Genomic DNA, 20,949 nt, shown 5'->3' on the forward strand with positions numbered 1-20,949 from the left:
GTGGATAGATACAAATTTGTAAAGTTGAAACACTTTGAAAGAGAACATGTAAAGAATGTATCCCTAAGGCATGACAATGTCATTTGTAATTTTACAGTGCATTTCACATATTTAAACTCATTGCATTTTTTTATTGTAAAACTATGGCATTGTTTTAATTTGCTTAAATATAAATACTGTATTTAAAGTTAGTACGTTGCAAATAGAAAACCATATTTTTAAACCTTTTTTAGATTAACTCCTGAAAGTATTCTTTGCTCTTAACTTGTGCAAAAATCGTCCTCGTGTGAATTCAGAATAAAAAATACCCGTCTTCTACAAATTTCAAAGTCCCGTTCATCCTCATTTTGAAATATAAATATTAGCCTTACAATTTCAACTGAGAAAATGACACCTCACATTTTTGGCTCTCAATTGTTTCGACCTTATCCAGGTACAAAATATGCAGGCTTACGCCTCAGTCTGAAATCGGATTGAAATTACATCTTCTGCTCAATTCTGCTTTAAATATTTACATTCAAGGTGGAAACCAAATGGTTTTCGCATCAATGACAGGTCATATTTGGCTCTACATTTTGCGCAGGATATTTTGTAATTGGCTAGGACGTTAATTATGCAATTGAATCTTTCTAGTGAAATAGTTTACTACTTGAGGTTGAATACTAATGGAATCAATGCACATTTCGCTCAGTTTTTCATTGTATTCTTAGAATGTGGCACTACCATGTTTGATGATAGCAGATTGGGAAAAATTCTTTTCGGTCGAGACGCTTTACTTGGGCAACTGCCATGGCATATTGGACTCTACATAAATGGAATATGCTGCTGTGGTGGTTCCATTATACATCCCAACTGGGTCCTCACAGCTGCTCACTGCACAATGTAAGTAGGATGATACTGCAGCTAGTGATACTCTAAAAGGTGAGAAAATGTTCACTTTTAGGATAGCAACAACATTAAAGGTGGCAATAGTGAAAAGGATGCCATAATTTGTTGCCAAGGAGTATGCAAGTCATACACAGGCTATATTATTTGCTGCATTCAAATAAAACGTTGGTGTAAATATTAATAGATATAAAGACTTTCATCTTGATATATAATACAGTTGTATGTATCTTGTTTAAGCAGAAAGCTGTATAATCTATACCATCGTCGTAGATAATGCTCTTCGGAACACCTGCTTTTGACACATTTGCTACATTTCATGTGTTGAAAATTTTCTTGATATAGTTATGACGCAAATGTTACTAAGATGTATGGTATTACTATGCTTCATGATATTGCTATGTTGTTACGATTTATATTATGCCACAGTATGGCACAAAGATACAGCAATATGTTTCAATATATATATACAAGACAAGTAGGGACAATACTAATTTTGATAACTCATGAAAATAATATATAATTCAAAACTAATATAATATTTATACACTGCATAATAGACAGTGAACACAAACTGCTATGGTTTTAAAGAAATATAACGTATAAAGTGGGAAACCAAACCAAAACCAGCATCAACACTCACATATGATGACATCCATTAATGCTGAAAATGATAAACTGAGTAAAAATTATCACAGCAATTCCGCTCTCCGCATTGAACTGATGCCATACTGAATTTGCAAGCTGCAGTCATGGGGAAGCGATTTTTATAATTTTACAACCATTCAACATCCATGACTTTACAGCCATAATGCTGAAAGAACATACTGCAGTCATAACAAATATACGTCCATATGCATGACATGAAAGAATTAACCAATGCTGCATTTGTGATCAACAAACTTTATCTTTTCCATCTTGAATACATATTTTTTTTTATTTTTGCTTTAATATAAAATGTTAAAGATACTAAAACTGAAAAGGAAACATAAGGTATAATTATAGATTTTTAAAAATGTTTTATTATAAAATGTACCAATATATATCCATATAAACTATAATCTTTAATTGCAAAAAGTAGAATTTTGCTGGTAAACTACCATTTCAGAAATATCCTATTCTGTGTTTCAAATACTAACCCCACGCAAATGTATATTTAGGCAGCTGCATGAACAGTCCAATCTTGTGACATTCTGATATATGCTGTTAAAATGGTCTGCGATTTACTGTGATATCCTGTTTTATAATATGTCATCCACATCTGATAATAGGCTATTTATGTTTGGAAACTAAAACAAAATTTAATAATTTTGAACAGCAGAATAGCTATTAAAAATATATGCAATGTTAGTAGGCTAATCTGAAAACATAATAATTGATTTAGGTAAGAGTATATTACTAAATGAATATTTAGTACAGTACATAAGCTTATTTATATTCTGAATATCGTTAATGAACCATTATATACTTTTCTAATAACAGTAAATATACTTGTATACATAATATTACCATATTTATAATACTTTTTTAATTGTGGCAAGTATCATAACTTTTACAATATTAATATTAAGACTACCACCACCACCAATAATAATAATAATAATAATAATAATAATAATAATAATAATAATTCCATAATTAATGGAGAAAGGGAAAAATAAATGCACGTGATATTTCCTGCATTATAAATTTTAAGGTACGATGCTTCCAAAATGACTTTTTCCTCAAAATGCTGGAAAAATCAAACATTACTTCTAAAACTCGATTATTCTAAATCTTATTTAGCTTCTTAGCATCAGATATGTTATGCATATCACAGTCGTTATTAATGTAAGTGTTGTTATTGTTGTGAAAAATATAAAACAGTGTTATTATTATTATTATTATTATTATTAGTAGTAGTAGTAGTAGTAGTAGTAATAGCAGCAATGTTAGAAATAATCAGGTATATACATTTTGTGCTTTAAGAATAACAACTAATAAAATCATTTAAGATGATGTGTGATTGTCCGTTACAAGGACCTTTCTTCGGTATCGAAATCCTAAGGGCGGATATTTCCTTGCTTTACATCCTGGAGGCAGGTTTACTGACTAGCAACTACGGACATTCATTTGTGAGGCAATATTGTTTTTGAGTCAAAGAAAATACATAACTACTGCAGCAGCCTCGTATTAAAATTGGCTACTGTTTTGAGTTTATACTTTCATAACTGCGTTCGTCATTTCGGAAATCACTTTGCAAGTAATATCAAGACACTTGTAGCAGGTGCTGAACAGTTTTGCCCCCACTGTATTAAATACGTCTTAAATGAGATGACCTTTCACGTTGCTCCATATACTCATTGACACATTCATTTGCAGATTATTATCATCTAATGCTGCAACTGCCAAACTGCTATATTGTCAGTGATCGATAAATGGATGACGAGATTATTAAGTTATATGTGAGCTTATCAATCGCATTTCCTTTTCCTCACATATCAAATTATATAGTTGCCCTCTTGCAGTGACTTTTTAGTGGGGCGAGTTCAGCGTAATGTACACGTAGGTATTCTAATTTCATGTTTCCCAAAACAATTGGCAACGATTCCATTACAAATTGAGAACTTAATAAACCTAGTGTGTACTGTCATTTTTTTTTATGAAACGAAGGTCTTAGGATCTGAACGTTTGTAAGATATGCTGCAGCCATCCCACAATAGGTAGGACACACTAGATAGAACGTTATCATTTGTATCTCATTAGGTGATCATGATTAACACTTAGTATTTGTATAAGACTAATAAAGTGATCTTAGATTATTAAAGTAAATTAAATGTTTACATTTATTTACCAACAATGTAAAAATCAACTTTCCATCCATATATGTACATGTTGCTGTAACTTATATTACTGCATGACACCTGAATTATACAAGAACCATGGAGGAAGGCAGGATGTTTAGGTAGAGGATTTGTTTGAAGTGGAAATACACTGTTGTTCTTGAAATGCGTATCGTTTTTGATTTTACATAAAAGTGTACTATTCTGACAGATGGACGGGGTGGGTGGGTGACCTAACTATCGGACATCATCTATCTCCACTGCTTGGGTTTCTATATTGATGTGAGAAAAAGGTGTGTCACACTATATGGAAAAAGCAATATGTGAATTTTCCTTCATACTGAATAAAACAGTTGTAAAAGATTACTTACAGTAAAGTGCTTTCCTTTATTTGGATTAACCTAGATGTCATGAAAATGTCTGTAGCAAATCACGGGATATGTTTCAAATTATAAACCCACCAAATATCCATTACATGCGTGTGTGCATCAACTTTGCAAGGAATGCAACATGTTTCATTTGAAAAAGACAGAATGTAATATTAATAAAAAATATATTTTGTATTAAATGCTGTTAGAAAATATATACCAGTGCATGTTGTGTCTCTATCGATATATATTAATTTAACAAACATTAAATGACATGATATAAACTACTAACATATTGCACTACTGTGTGAAAGAATGCATACTTCTGATAAATATTTTTCAAGCAATTCTGAGAATTCACTACCTAAAAAATCTGAATTCTTATTCATATTTTCCACTTTGTTTCCGTTGCCCTATCTATTGGCATTAATGTTCTCCAGTGAGAATTCACTACCTAACAAATCTGAATTCGTATTCATATTTTCCACTTTGTTTCCGTTGCCATATTCATTGATATTAATGTTCTCCAGTGATAATTCACTACCTAACAAACCTGAACTCGTATTCATATTTTCCACTTTGTTTCCGTTGCCCTATCCATTGATATTAATGTTCTCCAGTGAGAATTCACTACCTAACAAATCTGAATTCGTATTCATATTTTCCACTTTGTTTCCGTTGCCATATTCATTGATATTAATGTTCTCCAGTGATAATTCACTACCTAACAAACCTGAACTCGTATTCATATTTTCCACTTTGTTTCCGTTGCCCTATCCATTGATATTAATGTTCTCCAGTGAGAATTCACTACCTAACCAATCTGAATTCGTATTCATATTTTCCACTTTGTTTCCGTTGCCCTATTCATTGATATTAATGTTCTCCAGTGAGAATTCACTGCCTAACAAATCTGAATTCGTATTCATATTTTCCACTTTGTTTCCTTTGCCCTATTCATTGGCATTAATGTTCTCCAGTGAGAATTCACTACCTAACAAATCTGAATTCGTATTCATATTTTCCACTTTGTTTCCGTTGCCCTATTCATTGATCTTAATGTTCTCCAGTGAGAATTCACTACCTAACAAATCTGAATTCGTATTCATATTTTCCACTTTGTTTCCGTTGCCATATTCATTGATATTAATGTTCTCCAGTGATAATTCACTACCTAACAAACCTGAACTCGTATTCATATTTTCCACTTTGTTTCCGTTGCCCTATCCATTGATATTAATGTTCTCCAGTGAGAATTCACTACCTAACAAATCTGAATTCGTATTCATATTTTCCACTTTGTTTCCGTTGCCATATTCATTGATATTAATGTTCTCCAGTGATAATTCACTACCTAACAAACCTGAACTCGTATTCATATTTTCCACTTTGTTTCCGTTGCCCTATCCATTGATATTAATGTTCTCCAGTGAGAATTCACTACCTAACCAATCTGAATTCGTATTCATATTTTCCACTTTGTTTCCGTTGCCCTATTCATTGATATTAATGTTCTCCAGTGAGAATTCACTGCCTAACAAATCTGAATTCGTATTCATATTTTCCACTTTGTTTCCTTTGCCCTATTCATTGGCATTAATGTTCTCCAGTGAGAATTCACTACCTAACAAATCTGAATTCGTATTCATATTTTCCACTTTGTTTCCGTTGCCCTATTCATTGATATTAATGTTCTCCAGTGAGAATTCACTACCTAACAAATCTGAATTCGTATTCATATTTTCCACTTTGTTTCCGTTGCCATATTCATTGATATTAATGTTCTCCAGTGATAATTCACTACCTAACAAACCTGAACTCGTATTCATATTTTCCACTTTGTTTCCGTTGCCCTATCCATTGATATTAATGTTCTCCAGTGAGAATTCACTACCTAACAAATCTGAATTCGTATTCATATTTTCCACTTTGTTTCCGTTGCCATATTCATTGATATTAATGTTCTCCAGTGATAATTCACTACCTAACAAACCTGAACTCGTATTCATATTTTCCACTTTGTTTCCGTTGCCCTATCCATTGATATTAATGTTCTCCAGTGAGAATTCACTACCTAACCAATCTGAATTCGTATTCATATTTTCCACTTTGTTTCCGTTGCCCTATTCATTGATATTAATGTTCTCCAGTGAGAATTCACTACCTAACAAATCTGAATTCGTATTCATATTTTCCACTTTGTTTCCGTTGCCATATTCATTGATATTAATGTTCTCCAGTGATAATTCACTACCTAACAAACCTGAACTCGTATTCATATTTTCCACTTTGTTTCCGTTGCCCTATCCATTGATATTAATGTTCTCCAGTGAGAATTCACTACCTAACCAATCTGAATTCGTATTCATATTTTCCACTTTGTTTCCGTTGCCCTATTCATTGATATTAATGTTCTCCAGTGAGAATTCACTACCTAACAAATCTGAATTCGTATTCATATTTTCCACTTTGTTTCCGTTGCCATATTCATTGATATTAATGTTCTCCAGTGATAATTCACTACCTAACAAACCTGAACTCGTATTCATATTTTCCACTTTGTTTCCGTTGCCCTATTCATTGATATTAATGTTCTCCAGTGAGAATTCACTACCTAACCAATCTGAATTTGTATTCATATTTTCCACTTTGTTTCCGTTGCCCTATTCATTGATATTAATGTTCGCCAGTGATAATTCACTACCTAACAAACCTGAACTCGTATTCATATTTTCCACTTTGTTTCCGTTGCCCTATTCATTGATATTAATGTTCTCCAGTGAGAATTCACTACCTAACCAATCTGAATTCGTATTCATATTTTCCACTTTGTTTCCGTTGCCCTATTCATTGATATTAATGTTCGCCAGTGATAATTCACTACCTAAAAAATCTGAATTCGTATTCATAGTTTCCACTTTGTTTCCGTTGCCCTATTCATTAATATTAATGTTCTTCAGTGAGAGTTCACTACCTAGAAAATCTGAATTCGTATTCATATTTTCCACTTTGTTTCCGTTGCCCTATTCATTGATATTAATGTTCTTCAGTGAGAATTCACTACCTAACAAATCTGAACTCGTATTCATATTTTCCACTTTGTTTCCGTTGCCCTATCCATTGATATTAATGTTCTCCAGTGAGAATTCACGATCAAATAAAGCTTGAGCATATGTAATGTGTATTGAAGAATGAATTGAAATGTAAAAGAGTTAGCTACAGGTACACCAGAAACAATAGCACAATTGGTGACTCTGGAACATGTTCTTGATAGTACCATTTATTCGCTGTTAAATATATCTTCGTTATACTAAAACCGACACTTCTTTCACATTGTTTCAACAACAAAAAAAAATATACACGGACAGTGCCCAACATGAATGATAAACTGTATAAATGTGGAAATTCCTCATTCATTCTAATGTTTTGATTCGCAAATACATGAAATAACTGTTCGTTCATAAATCTTGTTCAATGCGACCTTGACATTATATTCTGCGATGCAAATGTCCGTATTAAATGTTCCGAATGTCCCCAATGGTATTCTGTGTTAAATGCAACACATAGTTACTTCCAAAAGTTACTTTTATATTTGAAATATTTAACGTAAGTAAGGTTCATGCAAACATTGATGACGGTCGTGTGTCTACGGCAAATGATTTATATGTGACTTAATATCAACACAGAGCGTGTCTTAAAATCTATGATATATTGTGACCGTGGCCACTATCATGCCTAATGTGAAACCGATTTAACATCAATTTTGTAAAACCGATTGTCATTATCTAATTTAACATTTATTCAATACAGTTTTTCTTTAGTTTTCTTTGCTGTCATACAACTGTTTTCCTTACAAAGAAATAACATTGTTTGGCTTGTTCTATTCCTGTGATATAAAACGGGTTGGTTCTCTCATTTACCAGTTTCGGTAATTGTGCTGAGTTTTCACTAAATGTTGACTGCAAATTGCTTATAACAGTGCTATGTGCAAATGAGAGCAGTTACTAATTTAACTGCTAATTAATTGGAATTTAACAGGTGTGATAACAATTGCTATAAAAGTGAATTTTTCTCCAGTTCCTTGTGCTAAGAGTAAACCAATATTTCAATGCTATAGAATGCACGCATTTGCAATTCGGTTACTAAAATTACCAAACAAATGCGTAAATAAGCATAATGGAGAGATGTGACTAGCTAATCACTGGAATAATCCCTATATCATTTATCATCCTGGCTGACTAAAACACAGACCGTTTGATAATGTTACGGCTTTTATAATGGAAAGATACCCAGGATGCTGTTGACCCTCGAGATGCTTGTATTATGTTTATGTTTTGCCAGATATAATGATTCCTACACTATCATAGTTGGAGCGGTAGAAGCTGGATTAACTAGTGCAATAAGCTATGAAGGACAGTTGTACAACTCATCGCGGATATACAAGAATCCATTCTACAACAGCGATTTTGACAATGACAACAGTCTGCTATACTTCCATCACCCAATTGTCTTCAGTAACTATGTGCGACCCATTTGCATTGCATCCAGAAGAACTGTTGATGAAATGATAAAAGCAGGCTACAATGCAGAATGCTATGTTAGTGGATGGGGGCGTTCTCAGAATGTAATCAACAGAGGTAATGTAGCTTAATAGAACGGATACAGTACTTTGAGAAAAGATGTTTGAATGTGAGATTTCAGTTACGTTTCAAGAATAACACTAATTATGACATCAAATTTGATAGGCTGAAAATGGCTTAGCCATCATAGAAATGTTAAAAATCGCAATGCCCAAAGAAACCACCAAACGTTAATGGGAACTAGCCATATGTAACAGGAAAATATGGCTATATGACCCAGAATTAATGTATATATATATAAATGATTCAATTACTGAAAATTATCAAATTGTATGACGAAACTCAGCAATAACTTGTACATTATTGGTGTCTAATATACATATTTTCCATAAACTAATGTGTAAAACATTTGTTGCAAACTTCTAAACAACATATAAGTCTACCCTTCTCCTTAGCACCCAAATAAAATGTACTTACATAACGTATTAAATGCTGTGCCACATGCATACCATATATGCAAACCTGAACTGAGTGATTGTATGATTCAACGATGACTTGTATAGCCTACCGGATTTAGTAAGACTGTTCAAAGCGTCCACCCCTCACACTCTACAATCCCTTTGCATGTAGCTTTGCAATCAATCTATCCAAGCCATGCCAACATAGAACGCACTAAAATGACAAAACAAACATAGTATGGGTATGTCCTAAAAGGTCATTAGCATACAAATACCATGGTACTGGCTATTGTGATCAATGTCGAAATAACTGATAGAGAATCCCGGAAATAGATGTCACCCAGACCCATATCTCAGCACCTCCTTCTCCAGAACTAATAAGACCAATGACCAACAAAATCAGACTGGCGTTGGTGGCTGGGTATGATGATCTGTCGTTTAGGCACATTCAGACTGAAGACGCATGCACATTCAGACTGAAGACGCAGAGAACACTTAACTCCTGTCATGCCACATCAAATGCTTGTTGTGTCACCGACGCTTAGTATAATCATCATCAGATTCATCGAACAATTCGTCAATAATTTCCAATACCAGTCATATGAAGGGGATGCAGACAAGTACTGGAGAGAGCTATTGCCTGCCATACAATGTTTAAGCTAATGTGATGAATCAAATACAAAATAGCTAATTTATTGATATATGTCTCACAACTGATCGTCTCTATTAAATTAGAAATCTATATTTGTTTCAGGTAGACATGTTAGAAACATCACAGTGAGTCTACAGGAACTTGAGATGAACAACTCGTGATAACAAATTCGATCTTACCTGGCGAAAAGGCCAAATGATGATATGATATGGTCCCATGCCCATCAGTTTCCAGATCATCTATTATTGGTGATCTTGCATTTCATAGGCGAAGATTTCTACCACGTTGAATGTCATAGTCTCTATCGGATTTGTATTTACGTTCGACTTCGGGCCTGTATCATCAGTATCTCAAGAAATAAAACTAGCACACTTAGACCATTACTATGAATGATGTCATATTGGATCTGACCAATCTTGGCAATACACTAGCCTACATATCTAGCAATAGATTCGGATCAAATGTGTCCTTAATTAGTATAAAATAGTTCGATGACTTTTGATACAGAGCAAGAGCCATACATATTTTTGAGGCATAAGTAAAATTTGCATCCACCACAAAATATACAACAAATAAAAATGATACCATTTTAGCTTTTTATCTTTGATTTGCATAAGCCCTTTTGGATATGCATTATCTTACCTAGTGCTAGATAGTACTACAAGCCATGATTGTCTTTAGTTGCCATTGCTCTTATATTTTCGTACATACAATTGTTGAATGCAACTTTATCTTAATGAGTTGCTAAATGTATAAAATTTAGCATGACATCACCGACCAGCATCTAAAAGATATATGATATATGAATGTTCACTTCAATACTTTTCTGTACCAGCTTACAAATCACTTCTAGCTTCGGTTATTACTTCATTTTTATCATTACTTTTTAAGAGTGTTGTTATATTTCAGACTTTCCCCACGTACGCATCAAACATATTACGAATTTTTAACATCATAACTGTGTGAATATTGAGTTTTCAATTAGTTTTGTCCTTTCTAAACTAGATACTTACTTTGTCATTATCCTACATTTGTTTGTTGTTATCTTATGAAAGGATACCAGACAAACACATAGGATCCATAAATGTTATCGCAGTATATGCGGATATGCAAGATTTATGGATATAGCTTAATTAGGGTGAGGTATGTTATACATTATTGCTAGGTATAACTTAATATAAATAAATTATTGTACTGTGGGGTATCAATACCAGTACTGATATGAATGCCAAACTATCAGGGTCACAGTGTACGGTGTCTTACATTTTTAGTGGAAACAAAATTTGCAATGTATGTACATGGATAGGCATTAGACTTTTAATCGTATTCATCCGTGTACATAGTGCATCATTTGGATTGTTGAATCGAAAGAGCAAAGGTCAAGGGACTTTTTTCCGGTTGATTGTTAACAGCTGTATCTAATATATATCATTTGTAGATGTGTTGTTATTACATTTATGGTACCTTATCTGTTAATCGCGTAAATAAAACGGCAATTAGTTTAGATTACTTTGTCTCCTTGTCAGATCATTACAGATTAAACGGCCAATGCGCATATCATTGTATTTCTATCTTTCGACTTTTGCCTTTGTTATACGATTGAAATTTATTCCAAACGACAGTGATGTGGCTTGACAAGCTCCAGATGGTGCGTGTGTATTTGTACAGCAAAGACGAATGTAACCAGATCTACTATGATGTATTCGGGTCATATCCTCAGAATATCACTGTCTGTGTGGATAACCAGAATCTTGGATCTCCGGCTTGTACGGTAAGGCATTAAGTCCGCACGATGCAATGTTGTCCCATTTATTAATGTTCACACACTTTTCCACCTGCTATAGTATGCAGCAGAATTATTGCACAGATTTAAAATTTATAAATATTGTGAGAAAAGAGGGTCTTAATGTATTGCATGTTTATGCTATAGATAACGCTTGTACATTTTTGACAAGATCTGTGTTCGCAACGTATATTGTAAATTAAATATATATATATATATATATATATATATATATATATATATATATATATATATATATATATATATATATATATATATATATATATATATATATATATATATGTAATCTGATATACACACAAAAATACCTGCACATATACACATTGGTTAGTTACAAAACTAGATAGTCAGTAGCTGCCAATGCTCCTTTGATCTTTTCCTTCCATGTACTTATTTCATCTGCTCTTAATGTGGAAAACAATTATGCCAAATATAATTCTAAATATTGATATAATTCGATATATCTTACGCAAGCGGCAGTAAATTGAATTGCACTTATTAATTGTGCAAGTACATATGCAATATTTATATGAATTTAGCATACATTAATGTTTTCCAATTCAGGAGAATTTCTTATTCCAAATAATTTGGCATCTTCTGTTAAATCTATTTCAATAGGACATTTGTCCCTTAATAACCGATCCAGATTTACCAACACGGCTTTCACAAAAATGTCATGAAAGTAAATGGGTATACTATTTCCTGTGAGAAGTAAATAATGATGCATCTTTTACATCAACATTAAAGACATAGATGGTACGCGAATCATTTAGATAAATCTTTTATTTCCGTTCGTAAATAATTGTGACCAACTGATAGACATGGTTTTCATCAGCATAATTTAGTGTTTCAACTAGGTCAATACAGAAAATAATTAGAGAACTTAGCTTTAAGACCATCTTAGCCATATGACTTGCAATTATTCATCTTTTCGAGCATATGTACAAGTTTATCCATTGATAGATATCGTTCAGTTGCTTCTTTCATATTTGTGTATATTTCATGAATAAAGCTATTTGACGATTGAAGAAAATGTATTGAAATGAATGATCGATTTGAAAACACAAATGTATTGTTATTAAATAAACAGTTTGACTGGTTTTTCTATCTTAAGCGAGGAATAGGAGATACTCTTTCCTGTATCATTAGTTTCAAAGTTTCCCAAAATGATTTATGTTTAATTTAATCAAGACTGTTTTTACCAATATTGTATTAATGCTGATCAACAGTAATATTAGAGAATGAGCGTAAACTGTGTCTCGCCTGCCATCTGCTATCGCCTTAATTATATGGACCAGAATCCTTATGACGATTGATTGGGCTGTGAAGTGGACTTCCTTGTGCTTTTCGGCTTTTATGGTAAGGAGACTGAACATAAAACTTGCTCCTATTGAAATTAGATTAAGCCATGTAAAGAGTGAGAGTAAGATCAATTATTGCCTGGATATGAATTCACAACAGTAAACAGAACTACACAAAATCGAGTCATTGCGGCGTTAACTCCATCCGCCTCGGGCTGTACCGTTCGTAGAAACTTCTATGCCATTCAGAAAGACATTTTCAGGCTTCAATATTATAGTAGACAAACGTATTGCTTATCGTCGCAGTTTTGGGTACAGTGAGATGCTACATGTTCTCGATAGTCAATCATAAATTTAACGTTTCATCAGCCTAGATGGTTGGTTATTTTGTAATCCTCTGCAGATGAAAAACAAATCAGTTTGTGTGCACGTGTGCCTCCACTCTCACTAAAATTCATAATTGCATTGTCTTCTATTTGCATGTCTAGTGATTGCTTATGTTTTTGCTGGCTGATCGTTGTAATGCGATATAGCATATCTTGTTAGAAGCTCAAATGGTCTTTCAGTTGTTGAAATGAAGCAGATGTATAATTAAACCTCACGAAATAAACTTTATCGCCGTAGAGGTCTTTTCGGCTAAATTCTTTGTCAGTATTATATATATAATCTCACACTTGATCACCCTAGGACAACAATTTCACTGTTGTTCTGATAGCGAGAACACGGTAACGAATAACTCACTTTAGCGCTGGCTTGGGGTGCTCCGGATGACCTACTTGTCGTCCTCACTTTATGCTAAATTTAATTGACCGGCGTCATAACCACGTTGGAGTATATACTCTTGCACCAATAATTTATATTATTTCTCAATATGAGACATTTGTTTCACGACCTGCGTGAATACTTTATCCTCAGTATCAATAAGGCAATTGTCGTTCATGATTGGTGTTCCTTGACTATTTGCTCTCCCATAACTTTGTTCTAAGTCATTATAATTATAATTAAGGAAATTAAATTTTGTTACTGTGATTAAGAGTCCCATGGGCTTTGTATTGATGTTGAGACCGTCGCGCCCTATTGGTGTCTCCAGTGGCAGTCATATTCTTAAAATTAGTAGCAATGGTTTCATGTGAAGTGTTAGCCTGAATTTCAGTATAACTTTTATGTGCCATGACGTCTCCGTTTATGCAGAATGAAAGCAACTACAACGTTTAGGTACCTTACTACCATCGCCTCACCAGTGTAGGTTAATGAATAAACACCTGCTCCGGAGACTGTGATTCTATCGTTTTTATTTAGGTATTGGGGTTGGATATGGTGCAATATCACTCCAGCTGGTGACTGCGAACATGATTGTACTATGATTAATCCGAATGCCGACATAATTTATGGTAACCCTGTTGCCTTGCGCAAGAATGATGATTTTCAGCCCATCGGCAAGGGTTGTATCCCCTTAGTTTTGCCTTACATCCATTGAAGTGCCTGGTTTATGCTAACGTTTTTATCGCATGGAGATTTTGACAGGTTCCATTGCAAACGCTTATTTGAACTATGCGTATTTGGATCACGACATTACGAGCATATGGATATCTGTCATTGTTCTTATGTAATATGATATCACTTCTCAAGCTAGCCAATTCGCTCTTCCGCTGAAAGTCGCTCTTATTTTATTTTATTGTTGAGTGCACGGTCTTGTTTTGCAATAAACACGAGAGTGAGCGTGCACTCTTCCGAAACGTCAGACTGTTGTGACGTCATAGTCGGATACGAACTGTTGTAATCTATTTGAGGTCAGATCTTAGCACTTCTTTTTAGCTGGGAAGTAGTTGACACTGGTCCTCGAAAAGGTATTTATCGCGTATCACTTCTCACACATTGGTTTCTGGATAAATTAGAATCATCTGTCTCTTTCTCGTATTAGCGGTATATATCAGTGTCAAAGCCTCTAATAGCACCACATACATATTGATAATCTTTACCAATTCCGCTAACCTCACTGAGTGGTTGGTGTAAAGGAGACTCACAACACCATTGCTCACAACTCAATTACCATAGAAAAAAATCAGCTGCTCATTGTTAGATTTTTCAACCTCGATAACACTAGATGAGGTTAGGCTGTTATTAACAATTTCTCAGAGTATAACCACATCATAGTCATATACCAACAATACATTCGCAAACATACTTAAAGATCATCCAGACTATTGTGTTGGCGGTATTCAAACAGTTCGCGAGACCTAATCCCTTGCGTCTATCGCCACTCAATTTGCAGCTACTACATTAGCTGATGGGATATTACTAGTCAGGCTTCATCTTCGAAATGACGTTTAACGACTTCGACAATATTATCCAAAACAGCAACAAAGGGGCGAGCTATTCGATCAACCGTATATATTTGGTGGAAAACGTTGCGACTCATATTGAACTCACACACATGATCCGAAAACATTACATGGAAAAATTACTTCATTTTAGAACCTGAGTGCTGCGCCATCTTAAGGATGTGATGAAATATAGGGACTTTACCTTAGGAATCCACCGAAACACAGCAGCGAAAATCATGAAGGCAATACACATTATGTTTAAGGACGTGACACCTAGAAGTTATAGAACCTCGTTACCTATTAGATGACGTTGAAGATCGAGGGCACCCGCTGTCAGCATCAGATCTAGGCCCATAGTCTGGCGCAATACCATATGTTAGACGAGACCGTACACATAACGACGAAGGAGTCTCTGATGGATTAATATTTGTGCCCTCAATCAAAACCGGTTTGTCCTTATTATCGATTTGAAATTAACGGAATATTACATGCTCCACTGGTCCTGATGGCGCTTCGAAAACGCGAGCAAAGGCCGAACACCGCAGATCGAGAAAGCTCGGTCCAGGCTGCAGGCACATTTCATTATATGCCATCATATATGTGTAGCTCAGCATACACACTATCCAGTTTGTGTCAGTCATCTACAGGCCTGAGATCTAGTGTGGTACCCAATCGGCCCTTTTGGGAGCCCGCACGAATTACTTGGTAACTTACAGCAACAGTGTACTATATTCTTTTGTCCAACGTGACTGAGACATAGTTTGTTGCGAACATCTTTAAACGACATTAAAGTACCACTTCAATAGTATCATCGTCATTTGCCTAAACGTATGTCTGAACGTGGTGTTTTATAGGGCATGAACTCACCTTAGAAAGTTAATTACGCTAGAGTAGTTGTGTTGACCTGAACATCATGATCTAGATAGCTGGATGTGTGCGTTAACTAACATGTTTTTTGGAAAGCTGCATTCAAATCAGGTACATCGAATATTAGAACTAGTGGGTAGTTTATGCTTTTGCCCAAGTTATGTAAACCACTTCAAAAGTGCAGTTAACATAATTTCCATCAAGATCCAACTAGAGAGGTTGTTTGATTAATGTAGGTAATCAAGTATTTTCGCTAATTCGATTTCATAAACCCAGCATATTGGGTTGACAACTTTCACATTGCTGAAGATGTAAACAATTCTGCTGATTCACTTATCGATAAACACGGGCATGTCGATGTATGTTAGCAGCTCTAGCATTGCGGATGTATTGTTAGGAGCGACTCCCAGTTCATTCATGTTGAGTTGGGTTTATCAGTAGTTTTCGGCGCACTTCTAAACCGCATTTGAAACAAATAGTCCTGAAGAGGCACATCAGTCTCCACTAAAGGATCACGACGTTCTCCATGGCTTTCTCATGTACGTGCCTTCTACACCAACTTTGCGAGCACTTTGTCTTTTCCGTCGATTCCTTCTCTAAGAAATTAGCTACAGAAGGCCTTCATTCTCCATAATTCTCCATACTGATTCAAATGGCGCTGATACTTTCCTTCAAAGCTGTTCCGATTGCGTCCAGGAAAAGTCGATCGTTTGTGCCTTTGTGGTTATGAGTTTCATATGGAACTTGTTTTTTCTGGGCAGATACGCAGATTAGATTACATGGTTTCGGGAAGCACCGCAGTACGTGTCTGTACAATTACCTTTAACTGGTATGTTCCGTGACTCAGTATCGTGATGAATGATGTGTACGATATGTATCTGGCGGTATCGATTCAGAACTTACAGGATACGTTTACATGGATCTAGCAAGGACACTCATCCATGGATTCATTTTATGCTGCGGCAGCCTTTTGGCAGCAGTATGGTGACTTGATCACAATATGGTATGCCGTCACTGTATGACGTCCATCTCAGATTCGTCGTCACACATATATATTATTCAGGCCTGGAAAGGTATTGTCAAGATATTTCATTGACACAAGGTTATATTTTATTCCGTTCAGTTCCCTAAGTCTACTGGAAAGTATCCAGAGCGTCTTTGGTAACATATTAATATGAAATATCAAAGCGTCTGATTCAAGCTTGTAATTTCCTTGCACTTTGGCACAATAACCTTTAACACCATAGCTGGCTCTGCCCTGACAATTTTGCATAGAACTTAGCCTAAACCTAATAGCAGGAACTTGCCGCTGTTTTGGAAAAGGAGGTTCACCCTTCACAATGGGACCGGTGTCGAAGGTTTAACCGTGGTTTAGGTACTGGCTGAAAATCCCCAGTCTCATATAGCACGAGCTGCCTGTCATTGCCGGACATATTGCTGTTTCGTAATCAAAATACTTATCCTTTACATGCATTTGCATCGTGACTTGTGATATACCTTGTTTATAGTTCATATATAACATTATTACAAAGACTTCTTGTATTAGCGTCTACTCTCTTCAGATCTCTTGATGTGAGAGTAAGATTCCAGTTCGCACATATATTGTAATAGGTCCATTTTCCGGTGCCATACGTCATGCAACATGGGCATTCTCTGCATACTTTTCTAACTTCTGCAGGCTGATTACCCCATTGCTATCCAGCACACATGTTCCAGCACACATATTTACTTCATAGTTTCAACCAGTTCACTTCTTTCGACTCGAAACACTATTCGTGCTTGAAGTGTTGTCCACTTTTGCTCATATTTGTTGATAAAAAATACTATATTGAACTAATTGGGGACAGACACCTCACTTTTACACTACTACTATATAGTTATAGCTAGGAGCGAAGGTTAATCCACATCTTGCCTGCTGGGTAGCAAATATTCTACTGAATCAGTTGTTCCAATATGTTGTCTAATTTTGTACAGAGTGGACTATTTACACTATACAGGTACGACAAAATAAAATCTGTTATCTCACAATATAATTTTATCAAAACTCTAAAGCAGACAATGATAGGTATGATTTAATTACTGAAATGTAGCAGTTTCCACTTCAGAATTGTTTCAGAAATAATTTCCCAATATGGTCTAACTGAAAAGTAGAAATTATTGGAGAGATCAACAAGCACAATTAAAAATTAAATGATTATGTATTGTTATGGTTTGTTCAGCACAATCTCCGAAACTTGTAGACCGTCTTTGCAGGTTCCGAAAGAAACTTGTACGCAAGATGTGCTCATGTTTTTAAAACAATCTCAAGATATGACTAAATACAATAGCATTAATAAATGAATTATAATGAACTAAATTACACATTCTCAGTAGTCTTCCACACTACTTGTCATTTGTTTTATGGCATTATATTATTGGATAGTTCTAAACCAGTGATGAAGATTGGCTTGTAATGAACGGGAACATTTATTTTGACAAATATAGCGAGTTTAAGATCGAGAAAACAAATTAACAATGACAGCCGGTGTTCAAAAATTACCAAAAAAATTGAATGGGGTTTGAGGCGGGAAGGCGAGGGGGTCGCGGCATTACCTTGAACAGTGTTTAAACCCATATAGCGTTCGAAATCAATCATCACTACGCGAATTGAATCAGCATTTAAAATTACAATTTGATTGCGACAAGTCGGCGCAAAATATTTTAATAATTTAAAATAGATCTACGGGAGAATAATTTTCTTGCCACGTTTCTAAGAGGACAAAACACGCCAAGAAATATCAAACCTCTGAATAGCTAAAGCCATCACAGGCTCCATAAATTAAACGTATTGCGCATATATATCAAACTAATAAATATAGCTTACAATAAAGAAAGTATGAATCAGCTTAAGAGCAAAGTGGATGGTTTCATACGAAGAGGATGACAGACTTTGACAAGAGGAATATGCATGATTGTACGGCCTTTATTAGTAGTATACGGTATTGTTTGTTTAAACATTGTCGTCATTAACAAACGAAATCACTAAATATTGAATTATCACATTTAGTCTTTGCACTCAATAATCGGACCACTTTGTTCTTTGTTTCCGTTAACTTGTTTCGTCTGAACTTGAATCTTCTTATAGAAATAGGCTGTTTTGTAACCACGGATGGATCATACTGTATATTCTAGTCGGTCGTTGTTTGTTGGGTGTGTACATTCGAGGTTGGCGGCACCCACTGCAGCCATATTACTGGTTTTCGCACATATTACAATAGTGAATTTGCATGATGCATTCACGGGTACAATATTAGAAAAGAAACAAGATGTCAGTTCAAACAACTATCAGCTAACTTAAACTATATATAGCAGATCATTCATGCTTGAAATTTAAAAATTGCTGTGGTAGTATGCCCCGCCCCCCACCCTTTTATAGTGATCTTATCGATCTCTTCATCCATTCTGAGACGCTTGTTAGCAGGGACAATATACATTTTCCTATTTGTGCTCATCTGATGAGTTGTTTAGTTTTTCAAACCATTATGGCAACTGCTTTTTTCTGGTTATTACACATTTTACAATATGCTTTTATTTGGCACAGTACGTGATGATGTTTCCGACATCATTGCAGCAACATCTGAAAAATATTTCATCATTTTTGGCTGTGTTAGCTTCTGAAAAGAATGTATTAGTACTATGTTTATATCAATATATGGACGTGATTAGATTTACAAGCCAGTGCAGCAATTTTCATTTTGCCCATAAGTGTAACCTTTGGTTATTGGTAATTGCTGACACAGTTAGCACGGTTAAGCAAAACTGCTTGAGGCAGAAGCATGAAATAAGGTTCTTGTTTTCGGCTTAATGACATTTCTCAGCACAAGAGAGACTATATATGGAGGCTAGTAAATTTGATGATGGAAGATCCGAGATAACCCACTGTAATAACAACCGACACATGGGTTGCTGCTGGCAGATTTCTTATATACCCAAATTGGCCGAGACTGAGACTCAAAACCTCGCGGACAGAGGTGAATGATATTGATCTGCAAAGGCGAGCGTTTTAGACCACTCGGACACACGTGGCTCCTGAAATTAGCTTGGCCTCCTTGATTGCATACGCGAACGACCTGAGCAAACGTTCGTGCTATCATACCAGTATTACACACTTTTTATTTTGGTGTAATTTATCTTGCAAACACAAATCGAGTTTCGTTGTAAATTGTGAATTACAGGGTGACTCGGGAGGCTCATTGGTCTGCCGTAACAAGTATGGACGATTTGAATTATTGGGAACATTAAGCTGGGGATACAATAGCTGCTTTAAAGACGGTTTTCCAGATATTTACCAACTTTCCTACCCTCATGCAAGCTGGATTGAGCAGACTACAGGTAATTTCGTGGTTAATTGTTGCTGTAGAATGGTCGATATTTTGCTAAAATATCTGAATATACCCTTTTAGAGATTAAAACTGTACACCTTAATGTTTATAACTCAATCTTATGTATTAATTATCGATTAGTCACTTTCAAGTTCAAATCCTATATATTCCCACTGTTCTATATGTAGAACCCAACAATGATGAAACTCGAATCTCTAACATTTTGTCTGATCAAGGTTTACATTTAAGAGTCAAAGGACTGTATATTTGGCATTACTGACTAAAATATTGAATTAACTGAAATTACTACATTATTCATGTGTGCGTGTGTCAGTGTGTATGTATTTATGTCCCTATTCATATAGTAATGTATGTATGTTTGTCAGCATGTGTGTTATTGCATATGTGTATGCATGTATGTATGTATGTATGTATGTATGTATGTATGTATGTATGTATGTATGTATGTATGTATGTACGTATGTAGGTAGGTAGGTAGGCAGGTAGGCAGGTAGGCAGGTAGGCAG

At 35.0% G+C, this 20,949-nt stretch overlaps 1 protein-coding gene across 4 annotated transcripts in view; it reads left to right on the top strand.

Annotated features, from left to right (window-relative positions):
• LOC149783716 (enteropeptidase-like) overlaps positions 1-20,949 on the top strand; it is a 220,011-nt gene that overhangs the window by 197,348 nt on the left and 1,714 nt on the right. For all 4 annotated transcript variants that reach the window (XM_089931966.1, XM_089931968.1, XM_089931965.1 and 1 more), the window contains exons 18-21: positions 711-882; positions 8,417-8,712; positions 11,388-11,536; positions 20,276-20,432. In XM_089931966.1, coding sequence (XP_089788092.1) covers positions 711-882; positions 8,417-8,712; positions 11,388-11,536; positions 20,276-20,432 — 774 coding nt within the window. The remainder of the gene's footprint in view (positions 1-710; positions 883-8,416; positions 8,713-11,387; positions 11,537-20,275; positions 20,433-20,949) is intronic.

This window comes from Sinohyriopsis cumingii, chromosome 14 (genome assembly GCF_028554795.1).
Source record: "Sinohyriopsis cumingii isolate HCF-2022 chromosome 14, ASM2855479v2, whole genome shotgun sequence".
Taxonomy (NCBI): Eukaryota; Metazoa; Mollusca; class Bivalvia; order Unionida; family Unionidae; genus Sinohyriopsis; species Sinohyriopsis cumingii.